The sequence below is a fragment of the Microtus oregoni genome, unplaced genomic scaffold (genome assembly GCF_018167655.1).
Source record: "Microtus oregoni isolate MIOR12 unplaced genomic scaffold, Mior012 000020F_ref0000438, whole genome shotgun sequence".
NCBI classification, from domain to species: Eukaryota; Metazoa; Chordata; class Mammalia; order Rodentia; family Cricetidae; genus Microtus; species Microtus oregoni.
Genome location: NW_024543079.1, coordinates 23,939,634 through 23,965,269, shown reverse-complemented (window position 1 = coordinate 23,965,269; position 25,636 = coordinate 23,939,634). Strand labels below are relative to the sequence as shown.

The window sequence follows — 25,636 nt, the reverse complement described above, 5'->3', positions numbered from 1 at the left end:
CCCGAATTCATAGTATCTTATGTCCACATAATGGAAAGAGTGGTCTTAGAAAGGAAGAAGATTCTGCCATGTGTTACAGCATGCGTAAATCTTGAAAACACTATGCTGAATGAACTCAGTCATAAACACACTGTATGATTCCACTTACACTAGGCAATTAAAGTAATGAAATATATAGATTCAGGAAGTAGAATGATGTTTGTCATCAGTTGCAAAACAGGGCAGACTTTGAGAGTTGTTTGTTTAATGAGGGTAGAATTTGTTTTGTACCATAAAATGAAGGTGAGTGATGGTAGTGGTTGTAGGATACGAATGTGCTTAGGCTACTGGACTGTGCACTATCTCCAAAAACAACAAACCCTCCCCCCCCAAAAGAAAGGGGTGGGGGATCCTGTCACAGGCTACAAGAATAAACCTTTAGGACATCATGCTAAGGAAAATAAACTCCTCACAAATAGACAAGAACTGTGGTCCCACACAAATGAAATACTAGCATGGTAAAAAACATGGGTGTTTGTGGGGCTGGAAGAGAGAAGAGAGAGTTGAACAAAGTGTGCAGCACTTCAGATTTGCTGGGTCAAAGAGTTCCAGAGATCTGTGCACAACAGTGTGAATATTCTTTTTTTGTTTGTTTGTTTTTGTTTTGTTTTGTTTCACAAGATAGGGTTTCTCTGCGTAGCTCTGGCTGTCCTGGAACTCACTCTATAGACCAGGTTGGCCTTAAACTCAGAGATCCACCGGCGCCCGTGAGAAAGACGCTATGTGACAGATCTCACGTGGAGGGGTTTTTTACTAGGGGAAAGGGGAAGGGGAGACCGGCTTCTGGAGACAGGAACAGCTGAAGAGCAAAAAGGCAGGGAGAGGGGAGGGGGATCAGATCAGACAGAGAAACAGAGAGCGATGGGAAGTGGGCAAGGCCCTTTTCAAAGGGAACACAGGGAATGCTCTTAGTGACTGCAGCTGAGCACCTATCCTGTCAGTACCCCAAGGGCAGGCCAGTACAGATGCCTGAATACTAACATTTTTCTCTTTTTATTTATTATAAAAATGTGAGGCGTTAGAAACGGGTAACAGGTGAGGTGGGGACGAGGATGCTGTGTTCTCATGCTTCATGCTGACCTGGGGGTGTTGCATTTTTGGGGGGGTCTGAGAAAGCTGGGACAGCTAGCTGTTCACTTCATTGTCCAGGCTCTGTGGAGCCGTCAAGTGCTGCATGGACCTTGCAAAATGTTGTTCAAGGTGGATCCAAGTTGACTCCCTGGAGCTCACAAGAACATACACACAGAGGTAAACAGGAGTTAAGTAAATTAAAAGAAAAGGAAAATCGGTGGGTGTATGCTGAACAAGAGGAAGCTGGCTTCTCCATCTGACCCACACCTTGCAGCAAACAGGACATTTAGAGAGGGAGAGCAGGTAAACACAAGCAGAATTTGGAGCTTGAAAGAAAAAGAAAGTGGAGGGGGCTGGAGAGATGGCTCAGCGGTTGAGAGCACTGACTGCTCTTCTAGACTTCATGAGTTCAATTCCCAGCAACCACATGGTGGCTCAAAACCATCTGTAATGAGATATGGTGCCCTCTTCTGGCCTGCAGGTATACATGCAGACTGAACACTGTATACATAATAAATAAATAAATCTTAAAAAAAAAAAAAGAAAAGAAAAAGAAAGTGGAGAATTCTTTCTCTGTTCCCTTAGGTAAGGCGGCATGGACTGGACAGGTTAAAACAGTGAGGATGTAGGAGAGATCTGTGGGGCCCAAAGAAGCCTTTGCACATGGCCTAGGGGACCCATGTAAGCTGTAGCTCTTGGCTGAAGGTTTCCCTTCATTTTCTAGAACATGTTTGTTCCTTTTGTCTTGTGGCTGTTAGATTGTCATCTCTTGTGAAAGAGTTAGTTTTTGAGAATTTCTGGTAATTGATTTATATTTGCAAAGTGGAAATTGTGGCCATTAAAGTAATTTTCAGCGGATGAATAGTTGACCTTTGGCATGTTTTGTAGCTGAATGTTTTTCTCTGTCCCTCTGGTCCCCTGAATCAGTTTCTTTCCTACTCACGAGCTCCTGCAGCCACTATGAACTAACCACTCAGAGGCTCAATATCAATTACAATTGTTTGGCCAATGGCTCAGGCATATTACTGACTAGCTCTCAGTTAAATTAACCCATTTCTAACAATCTGTATTGCCCCTAGGCTGTGGTTTCCAGTGATACTCCTTCAGCAGCCACATGGTGGCTCCTTGACTCCGGCTTCCTTCATTCTGCATCTCTGTTTGCATTTCCTGCCTACCTATATTTTTCCTGGTCATTGGCTGAAAAAGCTTTATTCATCAACCAATAAAAGCAACCCATATTTGCTCTGTACAGGACATCCCACATCAATGTTTCTTCACTTTGTTAGATCTGCTGTGTCTGAAGCATGCCTTAGAACCACTCTAGTATGTCAGAGCACACTGAATCAGACAAAGATGTGTTCTTCTCCGGGTGAAGCTAGCTATTCACGAGGACTAATGATTAACTGTTACCAGTGCCCAGGCTCATAGTCAAGAAAGTTGGCTTGCATTTTTTGATAATCCTGCCATGATGATAGATAAATCGCTATTTTTTTTTGTGTGTGTGGTGTTCATTGTTTTTTCCAGACAGGGTGTCTGTAGCTTGACTGTCCCGTCCAAAACTTGCTTTGTAGAACAGGCTGGCCTTGAACTCACAGATATCTCTTGCCTCTGTCTCCTGAGTGCTGAGATTAAAGGCGTGTGCCAACATGCCTGGCTACGATATGTGTTTTATGTTTGAATTACTTCATTTGATCCTCTTAGTCACCCTATAATTCTGTTACCCTGCTTTCACCAATGGAGAAACCAAGGCAGCTGGAAGGTGAGAGCATGGGCTTGGAGCCAGGTGGACCCCAGACCTTTCTCTGGGTTCCAGTGCTCTGTCTCTCCATCTGACAGCCCGGCACCAGTGAGAGTTTAAGTACAATATGCTTGCTGTGCTGTGATCAAATTGAAGTGTCGGTAGATTTTAAACTGTCTGTATTTTAGGAAGAAGACGTCAACGTGGTGGAGCACAGTAGCAGGTTGCCTCAGTGTGGGAAGTCCTGTGTATTTCCGTTCAGGTGCTCAGGAGTTTGGAGAGCCTGGATGGTGGAAACTTGTTCATAATAGGCCCCCAACAATGAGACCCGAGGGAGAGAAGCTGTCTGCCTCCACTTTGAAAGTGAAAGGTAAAGTGTGAGAGCTGCCCAGGGCCCAAGCTGGAGACTCACCCAGCCTTCCAGCGGTGTCTGGAGCTGGAGACTCACCTAGCCTTCCAGCGGTGTCTGGAGCTGTGAGACTGGACACTTTCCGTCTTGGGGCTGGGGGGGCGGGGGGCGGGGTTTGCTGTATATAAACATTATACAAAACATTTTATCATTTCAATAACTAATCAAGTTTCTAAGTCAGGAACTAACCAGGTTACTAGTTTTATCATTTCCTTTGGTGACTCCTCTGCCCCCTCTTCCTTTCTGTCTGCCTGTTTTCACATGGTCTCTGTAGCCAGTGCTGCCCTGAAGCTCACTTTGTAGCACAGGCTGGCCTCTAACTGTGGACAGTCCTCCTTCCTCTACCTTCCAAGTGCTGGGCTTACAGGTGGGAACCACTACACGAACAGAAGATTGTTTTCATCTGATTACCTTTCAGCTTTACTGTGGAGGTTTAAACACGTGGAGGTGGAGAGCCGCGTGATGCACCTGGCTTCCCTCACTTCAGCAGCAGGCACCCGGTGCTGCCCTCCTCCAGTTCTCTGGTACTCGCCCCACCCTTGGTGTATCTAGAACCAGGGCTCAAGTGTCAGCATTTTATCTATAAATATTTCAGTATGTGCCTTCTGTGGCTCTAGAGATAAGAGTTCTTTCTTCCTTGTTTTGTTTTTTTTGAAACAGGGTTTCTCTGTAACAACACTGGTTGTCCTAGAACTCACTTTCTAGACCAGGCTGACCTCAAACTCACAGAGATCCACCTTCCTCTGTCTCCTGAGTGCTGAGATTAAAGCGATGTGCCACCACAGCCCACTAAAAACGGTGGTAGTGGCGCACACCTTTAATCCCAGCACTCGGGAGGCAGAGGCAGGCGGATCTCTGGGAGTTCAAGGCCAGCCTGGTCTACAAGAGCTAGTTCCGGGACAGGCACCAAAGCTACAGAGAAACCCTGTCTCGAACCTCCCCCCCCCAAAAAAAAGCTTAAAAATTAAAAAAATATAATTGTTGTATATTAATGGTGTATGTCATAAATTCCAATATTCTGAAGGTATAGACAGCTGGATCTCTGTGAGTTCAAGGCCAGCCTGGTCTACAAAGTGAGTTCCAGGATAGGCTCCAAAGCTACAGAGAAACTAGTCTCGAAAAACCAAACCAAACCAAGCAAACAAAAAAACTAAACAAATATTCCACAGTATAAACGAATGTAACACATCTTCAACTAATATTCCACCTCAGAGGTGGGGGTGTTTGTCAAATAACATTGAAAAATGTACAGTCTCCGATAATCTCTTCCCAGAATAGCTACTGCTACCTCTTGTGAATATATTCTCTCTCTCTCTCTCTTTCTCTCTCTCTCTCTCTCTCTCTCTCTCTCATATATATATGTATATATATATACACACACACACACAAAGTGTAACTCGGTATGATAGTAATAATATAATAATCTAACTTGGTATAATTACACTTGTAATCCAACACTAGAGAGGCTTGAGGCATAATAGTTATGATTTCTAGGCCAGTCTGAGCTACAGCAAGATTCAAAATCAAATTAATGCAAAGCAGAAATATATTATAATATTAATCCCTTACATTTCCCCTTAAAATGCCTTGGACATTTTTCAGTTGTAGTGCATGTAGATCGACCATATTTTCTTTCATTTCATTGACTGCATTATATGCCCACTTTATGGTAACATCAAAACATTCCCCTGTTATCTTAGTTACGGTTACTATTGCTGTGTGGCCAAAAACAACTTAGGAAGAAAAGGGTTAATTCAGTTTGTGATACTGCAACATTATTCATCATCAAAGAAAGTCAGGACAAGAGCTCAAATAAGGCAGGAGCTGGTGCAGAAACCAGGGAGGGGTGCTGCTTTCTGGCTTGCTCTCCATGGCTTGCTCAGCCTGCTGTCTTATAGAATCCAGGACCACCCTACCTAGGGGTAACACTACCCACAATGGGAGAGGTCTTCCCATATCAATTTCTGATTAAGAAAATGTCCTATAGGCCCTTCTATAGCCTGATCTTATTGAGCCTCCCTCCTCTCCATTGACTCTAGCTGTGTCAAGTTGACAAAACTAGTCAGGACAACTGTCTCACACATTTTGGTTGTTTTCTCCTTTGTTGTTATTGTGTGGTTGGTTGGTTTGAGACAGGGTTTTATGTAGCCAAGGCTGGTCTTGAACTCCTGATCTTCCTGCCTCCACCTCTTCAGTTCTGGGATTATATGTGCCACCCTGCCTGAGCTTTTATTTTTAATTCTTATTTTTAAAATAAATTTGTGTATGTAGGGAGGAGGGTGTGCCACATCCTCCTGTGGAGGTGAGAGGGTGACTTGGGGGAGTCGCCCCAGGATGGAGCTCTGGTGGTCACTTTAGCAGATGTCTGGGCTCTTTGAGGCATAGTCTGCTGCTAGGTACTCAACTATAGCCCCAACATCTGAGGCAGTCTCGTGTGGCCCAAGCTGGCCTTGACTTCTGATCCTCCTGCCTCTGCCTTCTAAATATTGCAATTATAAGCATAAACCACTGCCCTAAACTTCTGCCCATTTTCATTGTCATTATTTTAAACTTTTTCAAATTTTTGTATATGTACATAGTATGATAAGTTACTAAAAAGTGTTGATGGGTCAGAGGGTATAGTTAGGTAAAGATGTCAGTGGTAATCCCAAGTTACCCTCTACAATGTACAATTTATGTTCTACAAAAAAGTCAGGAAGGCACGCCGTATTCTTGGTGATCATTATGAAATTTCCCAGTCATAGCATATGAAAGATAGAATTGATGGTGTTAATTTGCCTAAATTTGCATTGTAGCTTTTGTTTAAGAAAGTTCTTCCGAGCTGAGCAGTGGTGATGCACGCCTTTAATCCCAGCACTTGGGAGGCAGAGGCAGGCAGATCTCTGTGAGCTCGAGGCCAGCCTGGTCTCTAAGAGGTAGTTCCAGGACAGGCACCAAAGCTACAAAGAAAGCCTGTCTCGAAAAACAAAACAAAACAAAACAAAAAAGAAAGTTCTTCCTCGATAGGCTGGTGTTAACTTTAACTCACGGTTTACCTCTGACTGACTTTCTGGCTTTGTTCTTAAGACTCTCGTCCCTTCACCACTGGGATTATGGGTATGCACCATCACACCCAGGCAAAACTTTTTTGAAAGTGAGGTAAGGTTTTTTTCGTTGGGGTAGTCATTGAACATTTCTGTATATTGAAGATGGTGCCAATAGTAAATTATGAAAGAAATAGTTAACATTAAGAAGAAAATGAATAGCTAAGGGGATGGTTTTGCCATTAGGAGCCCTCGAGGCTTTTGTAGAAGGCCCGAGGTCAGTTCCCAGTACCCACGTCAGGGTGGTTCACAACCACCTGGATCCAGCTCCAAGGAATCTGGTGCCTTCTCTCGCCTACACGTAAATGCCCAGAAGCACATACATGTACATAGAACTGAAACATATTTTAAAAAGAGCAGTTAACATAGAAATTAGGTATTCTTTTCTGGCAGCCTCAAAACCAGCGCTGGATCCCATCATCACTGTCGAGGGACTCAGGAAACGGGCAAGCCGGAATCCTGTGGAATCTGCCATGGAATTGAAAGAGAAGCGGTCTCGAACACAGGAAGCAAAAGACATCAGAAGAGCACAGAAGGAAGCAGCTGGCCTCCTTGACAGGAGCACCTCCTCTACCCCTGTCAAGTTCATAAGCCGAGCCCGGAGGCCAGACATGGTTCTGGAGAAAGGGGAAGTGATTGACTTTTCATCTCTGAGCTCCTCAGACCGCACCCCTCTCACAAGCCCATCTCCTTCCCCCTCTCTGGATTTCTCTGCCCCTGGCACACCGGCCTCGCATTCAGCCACGCCTAGCCTGCTTTCTGAAGCCGATCTCATCCCAGATGTGATGCCACCCCAGGCCTTGTTTCATGGTAAGACTTGCTGTGTTTTCTAGCTTGGGGGTGAACCTGTGCTCTGACTTCCTGTGTCTTAACAAGAGTCCATTCTGCTTTGCACAGATGATGATGAGCTGGAAGGAGACGGAGTTATAGACCCAGGGATGGAGTACATCCCACCCCCAGCTGGGTCAGCAGCTTCCGGGCTGGTTGGGAGCAGAAAGAAGGTCAGAGCTCCCGAACAGATAAAACAGGAGGTGGACAGCGACGAGGAGAAGCCAGACAGGATGGATGGAGATAGTGAAGACACAGATTCAAACGCTTCTTTGCACACTAGAGCTCGAGAAAAGAGGAAGCCACCCCTGGAGAAGGACGTGAAGCCCAAGGGGCCCAGGTATACACCTGTGAGCATCTATGAGGAGAAGCTGCTGCTTAAGAGGCTGGAGGCATGCCCCAGTGCTGTGGCTATGACCCCAGAAGCCCGGAGGCTGAAACGGAAACTGATCATCAGGCAGGCAAAGAGGGATCGGGGTTTACCACTGTTTGACTTGGACGAGGTTGTGAATGCTGCGCTTCTGTTAGTCGATGGGATTTATGGAACCAAAGACGGAGGAGCATCCCGGCTTCCAGCTGGACAAGCTACATACCGTACCACCTGCCAGGACTTCAGAATCCTTGACCGATACCAGGTGATGTGGGGTGGAAGAGGGAGTGGGACAGGCAGCACCAGGCAGTGAATATTGTTGCTGTGTGGTATTTGATATCATGAGTAATTTGGGGAGAAGAAAGCAATGCAAAACTTGGTGGGCCTCCTGTTCAAAAATAGCTCATCATTTATCTGAGTTTCTTTCTCGCCCAACATCCAAGAAATAGTCTAGATGTTTCTTATCTCTCCCTTGAGGGTAGCTATGTGTGGTCTGTTTCATGATTTTGACTGACAGGTTTGTTGAGGACATGTAGTATCCTAGACCCTAACAAGCTGGAGCTGTGGGTATGTAACTGTCTTCGTACTTAGGGCTCAACGTGAAGAACTCTGGAGTCAGTGTTACTCGTGGTGAGTTCCACAAGTACTCAGACAGCATCTAATTTCACTAGGACTGCTGGGCTCCCCACCAGCAGCTGTGATCTAGTTTTGCTGGCATTTGACCCTCATCTGCCTTAACTTTTACCAATCGATGGCTATGACTATAATTTCATCTCATATTTATATCTCTTTGATTATAAGTGAGGTTGAACATTTTGTGTTTCCTATTTGTTTCTCTGTGAATTGCTTGTTGAGTCTTTAACATTTTTCTGTTGTTCTCTCTGAACTGTCTTGGAAATCTGTGTTGCATGTCTGATTCTCAGTGGCATGCTAGGCACCAGGCCTCTTCCTCTGGTTCTACTTGGAGCTTGGTGTGGGATGCGCTTTCCATCTGATTTCCATCTCCTTCTGGAGTTCTCCCCGTTTCCTGTCCCGTTTCCTCTGTTCTGTCTTTTAGGAATTCCCTATTTTGAACTGGCACACCCCCTTCTGTGTAAGGGCCTGATAGTAAATACTGTAGGCTCGGCAGCCCCCAAGGTCTGGCTTGTAACTGAGAACCGGTGACAGAAGGATCTGCAGTAGTACATGGCTCCAGCTGTGCCCCAGGGAGTTTATTTACTGAGATGGGCAAGGGCTAGGCTAGGCCTGAGGGTGCAGAGCACCCTGTGCTCTGATAGGTCCTGAGTTAACGTGTTTTTTTTGGTGGCATATGCCTTTAATCCTAGCACTCAGAAGCATAGGCAGATAGATCTCTGTGAGTTCAAAGCTAGCCCGCTCTACAAAGGGACGGCCAAAACTACATAGAGAAAGACTGTCTCAAAAAAACAAAAAAGAAGTTTTTCTGTCTTGTTAAATGGTATGTTACTGATTGCTCCTCCCTCAAAGTGTCTTTCCTTGGTCTCCTCGCTTTCCTCTTGTGTTACTTATTACACGATAGTAGACTGATTTTTCTTATATCCTCCTTGTATTAATTTCTTGCCCAACTCTTTTAATATTTATTGATTTATTATGTATACAATATTCTTTCTGCATGTATGCCTGAAGGCCAGAAGAGGGCACCAGATGTCATTACAGATGGTTATGAGCCACCATGTGGTTGCTGGGAATTGAACTCAGGACCTTTGGAAGAGCAGGCAATGCTCTTAACCGCTAAGCCATCTCTCCAGCCCTCTTGCTCAACTCTTAACAGTTCTTTACACCATCCACCATCCCTAAGTGTGGTCTTTTGAGATGTATCTTGGAAACCTGTATGCTTAGAATATCTTTAAATGCAGGAGTGACATAAAGAGTAACTTACAAAGGTGTAGTTTCGTTTTCTCCTTTACCATTTTGAAGTATGTACTGTTGCTCCAGGAAGCCCTGTTTTCTTTTGTTTGGAGAGAGCCTCATTGTGTAGCACTAGCTGACCTGGAACTCAGAGATCTGCCTGCCCCTGCCATCCAGGTGTTGGACTTGAAGGTCTGAGCCACCATGCCTTGCTGTGAGGACCCCATTTTCAATCTGATTTTTTTTCTTTGTGGCCTTCTTTTAGCAATGCCCCCTGTTCTAGAAACTCTGAGTTTCCTGTTTCGGCATCAGTGCATTCCCAGTGCTTTGCTGCCCTTGTCTCACCTGACAGTTCTCATCCGGGTCAGCAGTTGTGTAAACTCTCCTGGGGGGAAACATCTCTGTCCTAGTAGGCCAAAGAGACCAAAACAACAGTCCACCCAAGTCTGGGTGGTGAAAACAGTTTAATTAGGGTCACTGTCTTAGTTTCTTTACCTATTGCTGTGAGAAAATGGTTTCTTTTGATTCATGGTTCCAAGTACAGATTCCATCTAGTAAGGAGGTTAGAGCAGGGAGAGCTGGTCAGATGCAGCCTGTTATCCCGAACAGAGAGCAATGCATTCCTGCTGCTCAGCTCCCTTTTTCTGTCATCCCAGCCAGGTGACAGCCCCACCACCCTGTGGGCAGGTCTTCCCACTTCAACCCTCAGCAGGTATTCCTAGAGACCAATCTCCCAGGTGCCTCTCAATCAGCCTAGATTGGCAGGTCTCAACTTGTGGTTTGCACCCCTCTAACGACCCTTTTATGGGGCTCACCTAAGACCATTGGAAAACAGATATTTACATTCTAATTCATAACAGTAGCAATATTAGTTATGAAGTAGCAACTAAAATAATTTTATGTGTGGGGATCACCACAACATGAGGAACTGTACTAAAGGGTCACAGCATTGCGAAGGTTGAGACCCACTGTGACCCTATATTGAGTCTAGTTGACAGTTAACACTAAACAGTAGCTGCTTGCAGAAATGTGACGGATTTCTTATAGGAGCATGGGCAACGAGGAGCAGCTACACCTTTGGAGGGGGGAAGCTCTTCATTAACTGTTTATAGATCTGGGGAGAGGAGTGACCTCATGAGCACCTTGTATTAACCATTTACTATCTGTAAATCCTTAAGGGAGGGGCATCGCCTCCTGTCCCTTCCCCACTCTCCAAGGACAGTTAATGAGCCCAGTCTTGTTCAGGTCTCCTTCAGGTAATCACAGCTGCTGAGAGGTCTCGAGGCCACTGACCATGGCATGCCTGGAGAATGGCATTCCACGGCAGAGGTGTCCGGTATTATCGGAGCTTCCTCGGTCTGTGGTTTGGTGTCTGACGTTAGAGATGCAACTGCTTCACGTGCTTTCTCTTCCCTTTTCCTTCCGTGTTCTCCTTGTCATACCATGTGTAGTTTCCCACAATCCCTGGCCATTCATTTTAATCTTTTTTTCTCCCTCTGCTTTTCGGGTTAGGGAAGTTTTATTGGCAGATGCTCAAGCTTAGAGAGCCTCTTCTGAGCAATGTGCAGGTTATTGATTAGTCTGCTGCCAAAGGCAGTCTCAATTTCTGTTGCTGCTTTTGGCCCCTCAGCATTAATTTAGTTCTTTCTTGGGATCTCCAGCTCTGTTTAAACTACCATCTGCACGCTTGCCCTTAGAGCATGTAACATAACAACCACAACAGTTAAATGTCTTCCCAGGAATCTCAGTGTTCCTGTACTGAGTGTGCTTCTGGAGCTTGTTCTGCTTATTCTGGGGCAGCAGGGTGTGTGTGTGTGTGTGTGTGTGTGTGTGTGTGTGTGTGTGTGTATGCACGCAGAGGACCACTGTGTTCCTGGGAATTAAGACTAGCCTCTCAGGGGAGGTAACCATGCAAGAATTGCTAACTAACAAGGAAATGCTAGGAGGAAGAGAACTGGAATGGAAAGCCAGATACAGGCCCTGAGGCCCGAGAAAGACTGGTAGATGTCATGGGACCATCGTGACACAGGAGTATGGTTCTGGAAGATGAGGCCTTGAAAAGGCACAGGCAAGGACCTTGACAGTGGGAATCCAGACAGGAATTGTGAACAGGGTGCGGGGGAGTGGGGGAGTTGATGTTTGATTTTTAAATAGGGTTTCACTGTGTAGCCCTGACTGACCTGGTTCTCACTTAGTAGATTAGGCTGGTCTTGGCATTTTTTTTTTTTATGTATTGTGTAAGTGTGTGTGCAGGCGTTGTTGTTGTTGTCGTTGTTTCGGGTGAGGTGTGTTTGAAGTGGTGAGTGTGTGTGAAATTTGTTGAGAAGCGTGGGATGTGGGTCGGGCGGGCGAGCTGTGCAATGGAGGGGAGCAAAGAAAGAAAAAAAAATGTGTAGCCCAGGCTGGCCTCGAACTCGTGATCCTCCTGCCTCTGCCTCCTTCAGCAAATCCTACCGGCGTGCGCCACCACAACCGGTGGTCTTGGATTCATAGAGATCTGCCTGTCTCTGTTTCCCAAGTGTTAGGATTAAAGGCGTGAGTTACCATGCCCAGTTTATTTTTAAAAGAAGTATCTGGTCAAGTGGTGGTGGCTCACACCTTTATTAACAACACTCAGGGAGGCAGAGGCAGGCGGATCTCTGTGAGTTCGAGGCCTGCCCGGTCTACAAGAGCTAGTTCCAGGACAGGCACCAAAGCTACACAGAAAAATCCTGTCTCAAAACAAACAAACAAACAACAACAACAAAAAGGCATCTGGCCTGTATGTGGAGGCTGTATGGTGTGGGTGAGAGGGGCCCATAAAAGGCAGTGGTGGTCTAGGGTTGGTGGGAGTGGTTTGGAGAAGAGTAGACTGCGGAGGGGAATCTGTAATATCCACAGGGCTCTCTCACCCTGAGACTGTTAAGAGCGAAAGATTAGTTTGTGGACTGATGGATCAACAGATTACCCGACACTGCATTGAAAACCACCCCAAACTTAATGGCTTGCTATAAGAACTGCTATTATTTCTTGGATTCTGGCCTGACTGGACCCAGCTGAATGGTTTTGTTACCTTGTGAGCTGAAGACTGGGTCTCTGGGGTCATGTCTGTGGTTGCATTCCCAGGGGAGCTGGTTGGGGCTGGACTGACTGGGACACTGCTCTTCCAGGTTCCGGCTCCAGGTCCTTGTTGGAGCCACCTGACAGCCATGCATCAAGGTGGAAGAAATTGCCAGTTGTCTTTAAGATTTGGGCTTGAAGTTCCTTGTGCTACTTCTGCCACTTTGATAGGTCAAAGTTCTTTACAGCTGGCTGGGTTCGGGGTAGACTCTGCCTTCTGATAGGAGGAGCCCTTATTATACCTGCAAGGGTGGGAGGAGCTGCTTGTGTCCTTTGGAAACTGCACACCACAGCTCTGAAGATTACTTTGAAATTCACTTGAAGCCTTGGAAGAATTTCAAAGCTGGCTTTTGAGGAGTTTGGTGTCCAGGCTGGAAAAGTCTGAAGGCAAATTACAAAGGAAGAAACCTTGCTCTTTCAACAAGTTATTTTCTGGGCTAAGAGCAGACTGGTTCTAAAAGACAACTCGATTTCCTAGCTTCATCTTGGCACCCCTTTGTGAAGGGCTTTTCATCTTGGTGGAGCTCTTTGTATTACAACCTTAATTGCAGTGTTGTGTTGCTACATGACCCAGGGCCCCAGGTTAGCAGCCACACAGAAGAACCGCTTCGCATCAGTGTGGTCAGTGCGGAGCAAGCATGTGAAAGCAACCAGTTCTGCCCCATACCTGCCTAGCAAACTAAGGCCAGGCCTTTGCCTAGTCTCTGTGGGGCTTCCTTACTGTGGTGACAGGTTTTGGGGCTGGTGAGCAATATAACTCCTATGTCTGCCATATTTACTTAGTGAAAAGGGGGCATAGTAAAAAAGATAAAAGCTCATTGGCTCTGGCAGCTTTTAAGATGAAACTGTGGTTGTATAATAAATAGTAAATAGCCCACCCATGTTAGTTTTTTTGTGTTTAGTTTTAGGCAAAGACCTGTTAAGTTTATGTCAAAACTTGAGCTTTCCAAATAGGTAGTGCAAACAAGACCTCCTCCTGACATGCAGAAGGCTCATTAGACGTGGAAGGTTGCCATTTTTGAGTGCTTTTCTTTTTATATAAACTGTTTCTTTCCCACAGACTGCCTTACCAACCAGGAAAGGATTCCGGCACCAGACCACCAGATTTTTATATCGTTTGGTGGGATCAGAAGATATGGCTGTGGACCAAAGTATTGTCAGCCCGTATACTTCTCGGATCCTGAAGCCTTATATCAGGTATCCCTGATGTCAGGGCTGTCAGGAGGGGTGATCTTGTTGGCTTCTATACCCAGTCTATAGGGGTAAATATGTCCTGACATGGAGCAGGTTCAGGCAAGGACAGACAGGGTGGTCCTTTGAAAGAAGTATAGAAAGCAAGAAGACTGAGTTAACTTTGGTTTCTTGGTCATTATTATCATCATCTTTTTTTTTTTTTTTCGAGACAGGGTTTCTCAGTAGTTATGAAGTCAGTCCTAGAACTTGCTCTGTAGGCCAGGCTGGCCTCAAACTTACAGAGATTCTCCTGCCTCTGCCTCCCGAGTGCTGGGATTAAAGGCGTGTGCCACTACTGCCCAGTTGGGTTTTTGTGTGTGTGTGTGTTTGTTTGTTTGTTTGTTTTTTGAGACTGGGTCTCTCTACAGAGCCTCAGCTGTCCTGGGACTCGCTTAGTAGACCTGACTGGCCATGAACTCACAGAGATCTGCTTGCCTCTGTCTCCCTAATGCTGGGATTAAAAGCATGTATCAACTACAACTGGCTTTTGTTCACAGTATCAAAATTATTTATATTTGATAGTCTGTGAACTGAAAGGAAAGGAAAGCAGTCTCAGTTGAGCCAGTATCTTAACTGAACACTGGGACAGTTTCTGTTTTCCAGCTTTTTGTGTGTGCGTGTGTGTATGCGCGTGTGTGTGTGCGTGTGTACGCATGTGTGTGTATGCACGTGTGTGTGTGTATGCACGTGTGTGTATGCACGTGTGTGTATGCACGTGTGTGTATGCACGTGTGTGTGCGTGTGTATGCACGTGTGTGCGTGTGTGTGTATGCACGTGTGTATACATGTGTGTGTATGCACGTGTGTGTGCGTGTGTGTATGCACGTGTGTGTATGCACGTGTGTGTGCGTGTGTGTATGCACGTGTGTGTGCGTGTGTATGCATGTGTGTGTGCACGTGTGTGTGCGTGTGTATGCACATGTGTATGCACGTGTGTGTGTGTGCACGTGTGTGTATGCGCGTGTGTGTATGCGCATGTGTGTGCGTGTGTGTATGTACGTGCGTGTATGCATGTGTGTGTATGCGTGTGTGTGCGTGTGTGTATGCACGTGCGTGTATGCATGTGTGTACACACGTGTGTATGCGTGTGTGTGCATGTGTGTATGCATGTGTGTGTATGCGTGTGTGTGCATGTGTGTATGCTCGTGTGTGTATGCACGTGTGTGTATGCACGTGTGTGTGCGTGTGTGTATGCACGTGTGTGTGCGTGTGTGTATGCGCGTGTCTGCGTGCGTGTGTGTGCGCGTGTGTGTATGTGCGTGTGCGTATGCACGTGTGTGTATGCGCGTGTGCGTATGCATGTATGCTTGCAGGTGCATTCATCTGTGGAGAACTGTGGTTGACTTTGGGTATCTTTCATTATTACTCTGAACCATTTTTAATAAATTTAATTAATCAGTTAATTCCGAAACAGGGTTTACTGTGTGTCCTTGTCTGACCTGGAACTCATTGTGTAGACCAGGCTACCCTTGAATTCACAGAGATCTGCCTTCCTCTGCCCCTTGAATGCTATGATTTAAGACACACTACCACACCTGGACCGCACTTTTTTTTTGAGACAGTCTATTGTAAATCTAGAGTTAACTGTTTCAGCCTAGGCCAGCTGACTTACAGGCAGCATGTTTGCTCTGCAGCTCTACCGTCACCCTGATCTGACCCCTCGCCTACCCCTCGGTTCTGGGCAAACCCATGGAAAGGCCATTTGTAGGCCCACTGCAACCTTTCTCTCGTGATCTCCAGCTGCCAGTGGGGTTGTGCAGCCCCTCCCTCCTCTGGCCCCTGCTCATGCTAGAGGACCCTCCCTGTGTCAGGCGCTTCTGTTCCTCACTTCACCTCATGCAGTCCCCAGTGGATACCAAAGGAGACTGGCTTGATCTGAGTTCTGAGTGAATTTAGAAAACATTAAGGCTGCACACTAGCTAGCATATAAAACTGTGTGATATTATAAGCAGTTCAAAGTAGCTATGAGTCAGATAGCTAGAAGTAATGAGTGTTTTTCTTGACTTGAGTTTGTTTATTTTCTGTGGTGCTGAAGACGTGATTATGAGACAAAGCCACCCAAACTCCAGCTCCTGTCCCAGATTCGTTCCCACCTGCACAGGAGTGACCCTCACTGGACACCTGAGCCTGACGCACCTCTCGATTACTGCTACGTCCGACCAAATCACATTCCAACCATCAACTCCATGTGTCAGGAGTTTTTCTGGCCTGGTATGTTCCTACTTCCACGCTAGGCAGATTGATTGTTCTGTATCTATCACCTGGGTCTGTTTTTAAATAGTGTCTACCATGTGACCCCAAGCTCTTTACTCTTGATTCCATTTAGTTGTCTTTACTAACAGAAATATTAAAGCATAAATGCCTCTCGCTTTCCTAAAACCAAGAAGCAAGCAATTAAAGTAATCAACAGTGTTTTTGTTTGTTTTTCTTCCCTGTTTGTCTCTGCTTCCAGAATAAAAGATTCATCCTGTTTTGCTTCTGCCTATGTTTAGATACCAGGTAATGTCTCTCCAAGATACACAGACTCATAGCTGGGCATGTGAACACTTTTGTTTTTTATCTAATAGTTCTTTGTGTTTTGTTGTTTAGCTATTTCTTAGAGAATGGTAGGACATTCAAGGGTGTTCTTAAGAAGCCAAATGCCCTATGACTTCAGGACTCGGGGTAAACCAGGATGATTTGTCATTTCATCAGCCAAGACCTAGGCCGCCAATCAGCAATTTCATTGCTAATTATAGCCGTACTCTCTATGGGTCTGCAACCTACAGGACACATCTGTCTTACAGATGTACGGATTTCATCAGGGCAGAGCCCTGCCCTGCTGATGGTCTGACAGTGTGGTCCATCTCTTCTGGGGTGTCACTGGGCTGAAAGTCACATTCTGGGAGTGTCAGCTCCTTCTGCCCTGATGTTAGGTATTTGTCACACATTATTCTCGCCACCTTTAGCATTTACAGTTTATTGTGAAAGCTGTAATAGGAAGATTGTCGGTGGTATGTGAGTGAGGTAAAGAAAATGATGTTAGCAGGCTCATGAGATGGCACAGCAGGTGAAAGTGCTTGCCACCTAAACCTGCATCCTGAATTCTTCCTCAGATCCTACAGAGGAAGGAGAGAACAGATTTGCCACAGTTGTCCTCTGACCTCCACACACATGCCGTGACACATATGCGCTTGTATTCATACATACTCATACACACAACAGGAACAACAATAGAAGAAAGAGAGAACACGATGTTGGCATTGTCAAGAACCTTTACCCCTGCCGTGTCAGGGCTCAGTATGTACCTCAGTTTAACAGATTGCAAGAAATGAGGCAACTTTAAAATGTGCCAAATCAAACACATGGTAGACGAGGCAGAGTCAAAGCCAGGTGTGGCCATTCTGAACCTGGAATCTCTCTGCTACCCAGCCTGTCCTGTCTCTCTGCTTTTAGCATATGTACTTAGGAAAGACTATGTTAATTTTGATATTTTCTAAAATGCATTTTTCTGATCTGAATGTGTGGTATCTATGGTAATGGCTTTGCCTCCAATTTGGGGAATTTTTTTTAGCATGCAGGTGTAACAATAAGTACAGGCTGAACAGCTTGTTCATTAGTTCCAAAAAGCACATGGTCTGAATGTCTGGCTGGTTCTTTTCTTTAGGCATTGACCTGTCGGAGTGTCTGCAATATCCAGACTTCAGTGTTGTAGTCCTTTATAAAAAAGTCATTGTTGCCTTTGGCTTCATGGTTCCAGACGTGAAGTACAATGAAGCTTACATTTCATTTCTGCTTGTCCATCCTGAATGGAGAAGAGCCGGGATTGCCACGTTCATGATCTATCATCTGATTCAGGCAAGTTCTCATGATTTACCTCTCAGGGCTTCCTAGAAAAACTTAGAGGAGCCATGAGGCTGAGCTGACTTGTTCAGCATAGCCTAAGCAAAAGGAAGCCATTGTTACCTCTCAGGATTAAACCTCCAGCCAGCCCCTAAAATAATGTTCTATTCTTGGCTTCAGAGAAGCCCCTAGGTGAACATGTATCATAAATAAGACAGCAGAATACCATATGTGAGACTGTAAAAGCACACGCAGTGCCTGTGTTGGAATAAGTCTGTTTATAAGCGTCCATCACAGTTGAATCAATAAGCAGTGCACTCTGAATGAATGCAGTGATTTTTTTTTTTCCCACAAGTAAAAAGATTATTTTGTTTTGCTTTTTAGGGAAGATATTGATATTAAACCCTGGTTGGCATGGTATTTACTATGTCAGTGTCTTAGTCAGTGTTCTGTTGCTGTGAAGAGACACCATTACTATAGCAATCCATAAAAAGAAAGCATTTAATTGGGGCGTTCCTACAGTTTGAGAAGTCCATTATCCTCACAGCTGGAGCATGATGACATGCAGACAGACAGGTAGCTGAGAGTTGACTGCTGGATCTGATGTATCCCACAGGAATAGAGAGCCACTGGGCTTGGCTTGGGCTTTCGAAACCTCAAAGCCCACCCCTCAGTGACACACTTCCACCAACAAGGCCACACCTTCTGATCCTTTCAAATAGTGCTTTTCCTTGGAGACTAAGCATTCAAATCTCAGCCTATGGGAGCTATTCATATTCAAACCACCACAGTCACCCAGGCTAGTCTTGGACAGTCTTCAGAGGGCTCAAATTACAGACCTGAGTCACTACACTGAGCAAGGATTTTTTTGTCTGTTTATTCTGAGTCAGGATCTCACTGTGTAGCATTGGCTAGCCTTGAACTCCCAGAGATCTACCTCTTTGCCTCTCACGTATTGGGCCTTAAGGCATGTGCTACCACTTCTGGCCCAGCAATGATTTTTTTCTCATAAAACAATAAACATTTTTATTGTATGAACTAGTAAATGTAGGCAACTTACGTGTTTCTTTGAACTTTAAGGTTCCTGAGGTACAAAACCTCCAAGCAATAAAATTTTTTTTTTCCTCAAGAATTTTTCTGGTAAATTCTGTTTAGAAACTATTTGGTATAGAAGATTATGCAAGGTGGATGGTGGTGGCACACACCTTTAATGTCAGTACTTGGGAGGCAAAAGTAGATAGATTTCTAGAGGCTAACCTGGTCTATACAGAGAAACCCTGTCTTGAAAATAACAACAAAGATTATGCAATATTGATTTGGGCAAAAGTCTTTGTTTTATTTTGAGATAAGTTTTCCCTCTATAGCATAGGCTGGCCTGGAACTTGTGTCCTTGCCTCAAGAGAGGATGGAAATGATAAAGTGTTTTTCTAATGCTTAATCAAGTGTTAGTGAAATTCACTTAATAATTCCTAGATGTGGGTAGGCATCTTAAAGCATCTTTCTAGAAATCACTTAAGGCAGAGACTGTAAGCCCTTGCCTAGTGTCCACACATGCTGTCTTGTGTTGATTCTGCATCCTTTCTCTCCTTGTGCCTTGTGCCCCTCCAGGATGCATCTCACTGCGTTCATCTCTCTCTCAGAGTGCCTGGGCAGTTCTCTGGCCTTTTGTTACTAGCAGGGCCTGGAGGAGGGCGGGATGATAACTCAGAAGGCATCCTTGGTGCTTAGTGTGAGGCTTGGCATGGAGGCGAGTCCTTGTTGACTGTTTGCTCAGCTCATCTGTATGAGTGGGCACTTTGTATCCCAGTCAGACTGTAAGCCCAGGGCCCAAATAGGACCCAGTCTGTAGTACCTGGTGATGGCCATGGTTAGGTATCTATGTGGACTGTCTAAAACCACCGCCATCACCCCATAGAATTGCCCTGTGTGCTCACACCATGCTGTTGTCCTTGGGGTAATAATTGTGTTCTGACACAGGGAAAAAATAAATAGAAAAAGAAGGAAACTGTCTCTTGCCTTGAACTCATCATTAAATAGTTCATACCTGTGTGGGCTGGAGTACATCATTCTGTGAGGGCTAATTAAAGAATCTATGCCTTTATGTCCATAGAACCATCTCTGTTCCTTTTTCCTAAATTCAAAAGCCTCAGTTTTGGGAAATTAATTATGTCAGATTTAAAGAGACCTAAGGATATAGGTGGAGAAAACTTCAGGCTTTATAATTAAAATTTTAGTATTTAGAAGATTTTTATATAAGTTAGTATGTTTTCTAGCCCCCTACCCCCCCGAGACTGGGTTTCTCTGAAGCTTTGGAGCCTGGAACTAGCTCTTGTAGAGCAGGCTGGTCTCGAACTCACAGAGGTCTTCTGCCTCTGCCTCCCAAGTGCTGGGACTAAAGGCGTGCGCCACCACCATGCAGCTGTTTTCTAGCATTTCTAAGAAAGGATTTATTATAGGTTGTGGGATAATATAACTGCCATCTATATGGAAAATAGAATTTCTCATTCTCTAGTTCTTTGAGCTTGTCATATTGTTGGTATTGATGTGTCTGATATTTAAACTTAATTAAATTATAAAATCCAGTAATATGGAGGCTGGCGGGCTGACGCGGCAAGTAAAAGCACTTGGCTCTGAACCTGGTGGTCTGAGTGTCATCCCTGGGACCACATGGTAGAAGTAAAGAACCAACTCCCGATAGTCCTCTTACCTCTGGTCTGTGCAGTATGACATGCATGAGCCCACACACATACCACCCCTGACACATAAAAGTAAGGAAATAAAATTTAATTGAAATAATAAACAGGGCTGGAGAGATGACTCAGCTGTTAAGAGCTCTTAACTTACTGCTTTTGCAGAAAAGCTAGGTTTGGTTCCGAGCACCAACATAGTAGCTCACAACCATCTGTAACTTCAGTTCCAGGGGATTAACATCTTCTCACCTCTGAAGGCTCCTGCACACATGTGATACATAGACATGCTTTCAGCCATATAGTAAAATAAAATACATAGTATAAATAAATAAATGTAATTCTATAACAAACTATACTCTTTGGCTTTTTGCTTCAGGGTAAAAACAATCTCCCTGCCCCTAGCACATGAATCCCTTTAGTCTTGGGGACGCACAGCTCAGTTGCAGAGTGCCCCTGGATTCCCAGATGTTGCTGGGTGCTACACTGCCCTGGTTCCAGCTGTTGTTAGGTGCTCCTGTACCTCAGCCCCAGTTCCCAGTACCCCACTTGCTTCCTTCTGAAGACTGTCTTCATTTGTTCATTCTCTTTGTCCCCGTGGCTTCACCTTGTGTTTTCCACTCTTTGGCAGACATGCATGGGCAAGGATGTGACTCTTCACGTCTCAGCAAGCAACCCTGCCATGCTGCTGTATCAGAAATTTGGCTTCAAGACGGAGGAGTATGTTCTGGACTTTTATGATAAGTATTACCCACTGGAGAGTACAGAGTGTAAACATGCGTTCTTCCTGAGGCTCCGCCGCTGAGGTGAACCCAGTTCTTCCCAGAGGACAGTGGATGCTGTCGGAGAATGGGCCTTCAGGAGTGTGCAGGCAGTTGTCCTCACAGTGGGCCTGGTCGCCTGTGGGTATTAGCCTTCACATGGCCCAGCTGGGTGAGTGAAGCCGTGTTCAGTGGTACAGGTAGGAAGCTTCCATCCAGAAACCCTCCAGCCCATCTTGGAGTGGCCTCCAGCAGCATCCTGGACTCTCTTTCCACACAGTAGTGCATGAGCACACGAGGGCTGCTGAAACAAAGCCTTTGAGAAAGGGCCTGCTCGTCCTGGGTTAGAGCTCAAGAAACCTGAAAGGTGCTGAGGGCTCGCAGTGCCCACGTGGCCTTCTACTGTCCTGGGATGAGAGATTATAAGGAATGGTTCCTGCCCTGCTCCAGTCTGCGGTGTGATGTCGTGGAATCCCAGGAACTATGGGGCATGGAGTCCTTGTACCTCTTGCTGACTTTGGTCCCAGTCAGGAGGAAGAAATTCAATGTTTATCTCCATGCTTCTTGACATGGGCTACCTGTTAGCATCTCCTTGCAGGAACAGTGGCCTGGTATAATTTTCCTTGGCATGGCCCGGGAACATAGCTAGAGAGGAACGGTTAAGCTCGACACAGTAGATGCCTGGCCTGGCCCTTGCCCTGCCCAGAACAGTTGCCTCACAGCAGTGGAGGTGTGGAGTGGTACAGGCAGCACTGGGGATGCTCCATCAACAGGATGAAGCTGCTTCCTATGCTGCAGGTGTCTTTGGACCCTGGAAGTGCATTTCCAAAAGCATCAGATATTCTCAAATAAAACCTTACCGAGTATCAGCTCACAGCCGGGCTTCAGCTCAGTCATTGGCGCTCATCTTGTCTTTAATTAGGAGCAGCAGCTGCTTTCTTTCCCTGTGGACTTGGGTTGGGTTGAGAATCCCGAGAGAGCTGGATGCTTCCTAGGATGCTGCCATGCCGTTTAAAACTTCACCACATGGAACATTATTTGGATCTTCTGCCCGTGGACTCTGCCTGCAGCTCGAACCCCTGTGTTGAGGGCAGCGTTTTTCTGTCACCTGGAGCAACAGTTGAGGCTCGAGAATTTAGAGCAGCACCATCTAGCGTTTTCCTATTTTCTTCTTCCTTCTTCCCAAGCACATTCTACCTTTTAAAGGTTTTTGTCGATAATGGGTCATAAGCCCTGTTTTAGTTCCTTTTCTATTGCTCCAATAAGACACCATGACCAAAGCAACTTATCAGAGAGTTTAGTTGAGGCTTGCAGTTCCAGAGGTTTAGAGTCCATGACCACCATGGTAACGGAGCTTGGCAGCAGGCATGCAGACAGACATGGCGCTGGAACAGTGGCTGAGAGCACACATCTTGAGACAAGCATGAAGCAGAGAGAAAGCTAACTGATGGTGTGGACTTTGGACATTAAAAAGCCCACTTGAAGTAGCACACCTCCAGCAACAAGCCCACACCTAATTCTTCCCAGACAGTTCCACCAGCTGGGGACCAAGCACTAACATATGACCGATGGGGGCTGCTCATTCAAACAACCATAAGCCCCGTGAAGTAAAATTGAGGAAGTCACATTTCCCGAACCTGGGACCCAGCTTTCAGCTGTCTCGGGTGAATCAAACACCAGTGTGGTAGAGTGGCTTGGGGATATCTCCAGCTTCTGGTGCCGAGGAAGGCCATGATTATGGTTGCTTTAATTCTACTTTACACCCATTTTTAAGGGCTTCGCCTTTCCCCTTCATATAGTGCAGCTTTATCTCCCCCTATTTTACATATTTTTAAACATTATTTTTTTATTTTATATATATATGAGTGTTAAGAGTAATCCCCAGGTCTTGTATGGTACACCACCACGTATTTAGTTAGGTATTTCTGAAAATTACACGTTTTCTTATTATCTCACACTGCTGCTTACTGTCAGTCTGTATTAGTCAGGGTTCTCAAAAGGAACAGAACTGCTAGGATGAGTGTGTGTGTGTGATGTATGTGTATATATAGAACAAAATACAAACATTTGTCAGTTATGATATATACATATATGCATATATATATTTAAGGAGGATGTATTAGACTGGCTTATGGGATGGCATCTGCGTAGTCTTAGGACGGAAGGGCTGAAAGTCTGGTAGTTGTCTAGTTCAGAAGGCTGAATGACTTTGCAGTCCCCATCTGGGGCTGGAGACCGAGAGGATTCCTGGAGGGCTACCAGTCTCTATCGGAGTCCTGAAAGAGTTGAACTTAATATCGGCCACAGCAACAGGGTAGGTGAGCTTGCCAGCAAGGGTGAGGGCAAGCAGGCAAAAAGCAAAGCTTCCTTCTCCCATGTCCTTTGATGAGGGCTGATACCATAAGTGTGCTCCAGATTTAGGGTGGGTTTGCCTTCTTCAAATAATAAGAAAATTCCTCACAGGTGTAGTCAGCTTTACAAGATTAACCATTACTGGTCCATTCTTTGTTCTGCAACTTTGACCCATTCATATCTCCTTATATCATGCTTAATTTCCAAATGAAAACAACCAGGTCATAACTCTGCTTAATATTATACAACTGTCCCATGTACAACTGCAAGCATATCATATATTTTAGAATAGGTGGCAAGGTCCTTTGAGGAATGTTTAGTCTTTTAATTATAATATAGATTTACAACACTTAGCCACTAATGTTATCTCAGTGTCACATGAAATGATAATAAAGGAAAGGATATAAATATTTGCTTAATATTATGTGCAAACATGTTCTTAACAAAATAAGACCAAAAGTTGTCAATTACAGTCTGTGTTTCTGCAATTAGTCTCATGACTTTAGCTGGTATTTGAGTGAATATCACACTTCAGCTGCCTCACCTGTAAAATGTAGGTGGACTTATCTGACCCTCCAGCCAGTTCCCAAATAACAACACAGAGACTTATTATTAATTTTAAGTGCCTGATAATTAAGGTGTGTTACTATTTTAGAATAACCCATATTTCTTATTTACACTATGCCATGTGATGATACTGTTTTTCTCCACGGCTTGTCATGACTCTTGACTCCGCCCTTTTTCTTCTCAATGTCCTTAGTCTGGTTCTCCCTCCTAACCTTAGCTTGCCTAGCTATAGGCCAGTCAGCTTCTTTATTAACCCAGTCATGGTGATGAATATTCACACAGTATAAAGGAATATTCCACAGTAAGATGAGGATAAAACCTACCTCAGAAACTAGTAGCAACAAGTACAGGTAAGAAAATGTAAAACATCTGGGGAGCATGTAGCTCAGTGGAAGAGCACTTGGCTAGAGTGTGCAAGCATTGGGGTTCCATCCTCAGCACTGCAAAACCAAATACCAGAAATAAGAGACCTCTCAGTTCAAAGCTTAGCAAATTGACATCAAAAGCAGCAGACGTGCTTACTCAGACTTCCCTGGGATGTGGGCCGTGGGCTATGGGCCGTGGGGCGTGGGGAGGGCTGCTGTGCTGGGAACTGCTGGCTTGAGCACAGTGCACCTGCCTTGGTGAGCGGGAAGGAAGTGCTGCCGTAGACACTAGGCCAGGTGAGCCGCTGAACTTGGCCTCTTGCTCTGCTCACTCTTCATGCCTAGAATATTTCCTTGTATCACAGATCGTCCCAGAGTGCCACCCCCTTCTCGTTGCCTGCAGAGCCTTTCACTGTATACAGGTTTCCCTCTGTATACAGTGCTAAGAGGACCTCTGCAAAAGTGAGTAAAGTCTGAAAAAGTTTGGTTTTCATGAAGACCAAAAGATGCATGATGGCTTAGCTGAGAAGCTGCAGTATTAGCAGCTGGAAAGATGCAGGTAGTTCAGTCCCTAGAGTACTTGCCACACGAGCAAGAGGCCCTGAGCTCAATCCTCTGTACCCGTGTAGGAAGCAGGGCATAATGGTGCATACTCGCAATGCCACAGCTGGGGAGGTAGACAGGATACTCTGAAGGGCTTGGTGCCCAAGCAACAGGGTGCAAACTTAGGACTTGACTCTAAGGCAGTGGTTCTCAACCTTCCTAATATTGCGACCCTTTAATGCAGTTGCTCATGTTGTAGTGACCCCAACCATGTCATTTTGTTGCTACTTCATAATTGTAGTTTTGCTACTCTTATGAATTGTAGCTATCAGATATAGAGATAGCTGATATGTGACCTCTGTGAAGGGGTTGTATGACTCCAGAGGTCATGACCCACAGGTTGAGAACCCCTGCAGAGGCCTAAGCAGAGGGGCTTGTGAGGAAACCTGGCCTCCATTTGTGTTTCTCCAGAGGCACCCTGCTCAGCTATGAGGTCTGTTTTCAGCTGCTCCTCTTGGTCCCCCAAGGCCCAGTACTAACAGTACACTTGGCCCAGGCTTCCTTCTCTGGCTTCTCCGCAACATCAGCAAACAGTTCTTGGTTTCCACCCAGTTCCAAACCCCATTCACATCCCACACAACTTATTTGCGCTCCTAATTGTGAGGCTGTGGGCATCCCAGAGGTGTACGGTGTGATCATAAAAGCTGCCCTGGATCTTTGGTCCTGACTCTTGCATCTGTCACCACATCTCTAAGGTGGCCCCAGAGCCCTCAGCTGTGGTCACTTACTTGCTCAGAGAGAGC

The 25,636-nt window shown here is 45.4% G+C and overlaps 1 protein-coding gene across 2 annotated transcripts in view; it reads left to right on the top strand.

Moving 5' to 3' along the window:
- The window catches only part of Kat14 (lysine acetyltransferase 14), a 32,857-nt gene extending 9,015 nt beyond the window's left edge, over window positions 1-23,842 (top strand). The window contains exons 4-10 of one of the 2 annotated variants that reach the window (XM_041670419.1): window positions 3,037-3,218; window positions 6,734-7,150; window positions 7,238-7,803; window positions 13,564-13,700; window positions 15,772-15,947; window positions 17,383-17,573; window positions 20,877-23,842. In XM_041670419.1, coding sequence (XP_041526353.1) covers window positions 3,037-3,218; window positions 6,734-7,150; window positions 7,238-7,803; window positions 13,564-13,700; window positions 15,772-15,947; window positions 17,383-17,573; window positions 20,877-21,050 — 1,843 coding nt within the window. In that variant the 3' untranslated portion in view covers window positions 21,051-23,842. Of the gene's footprint in view, window positions 1-3,036; window positions 3,219-6,733; window positions 7,151-7,237; window positions 7,804-13,563; window positions 13,701-15,771; window positions 15,948-16,188; window positions 16,236-17,382; window positions 17,574-20,876 lie in introns of those variants that run through there. The other variant, XM_041670420.1, reaches the window with a different exon arrangement.
- Window positions 23,843-25,636: the final 1,794 nt, after the last annotated feature.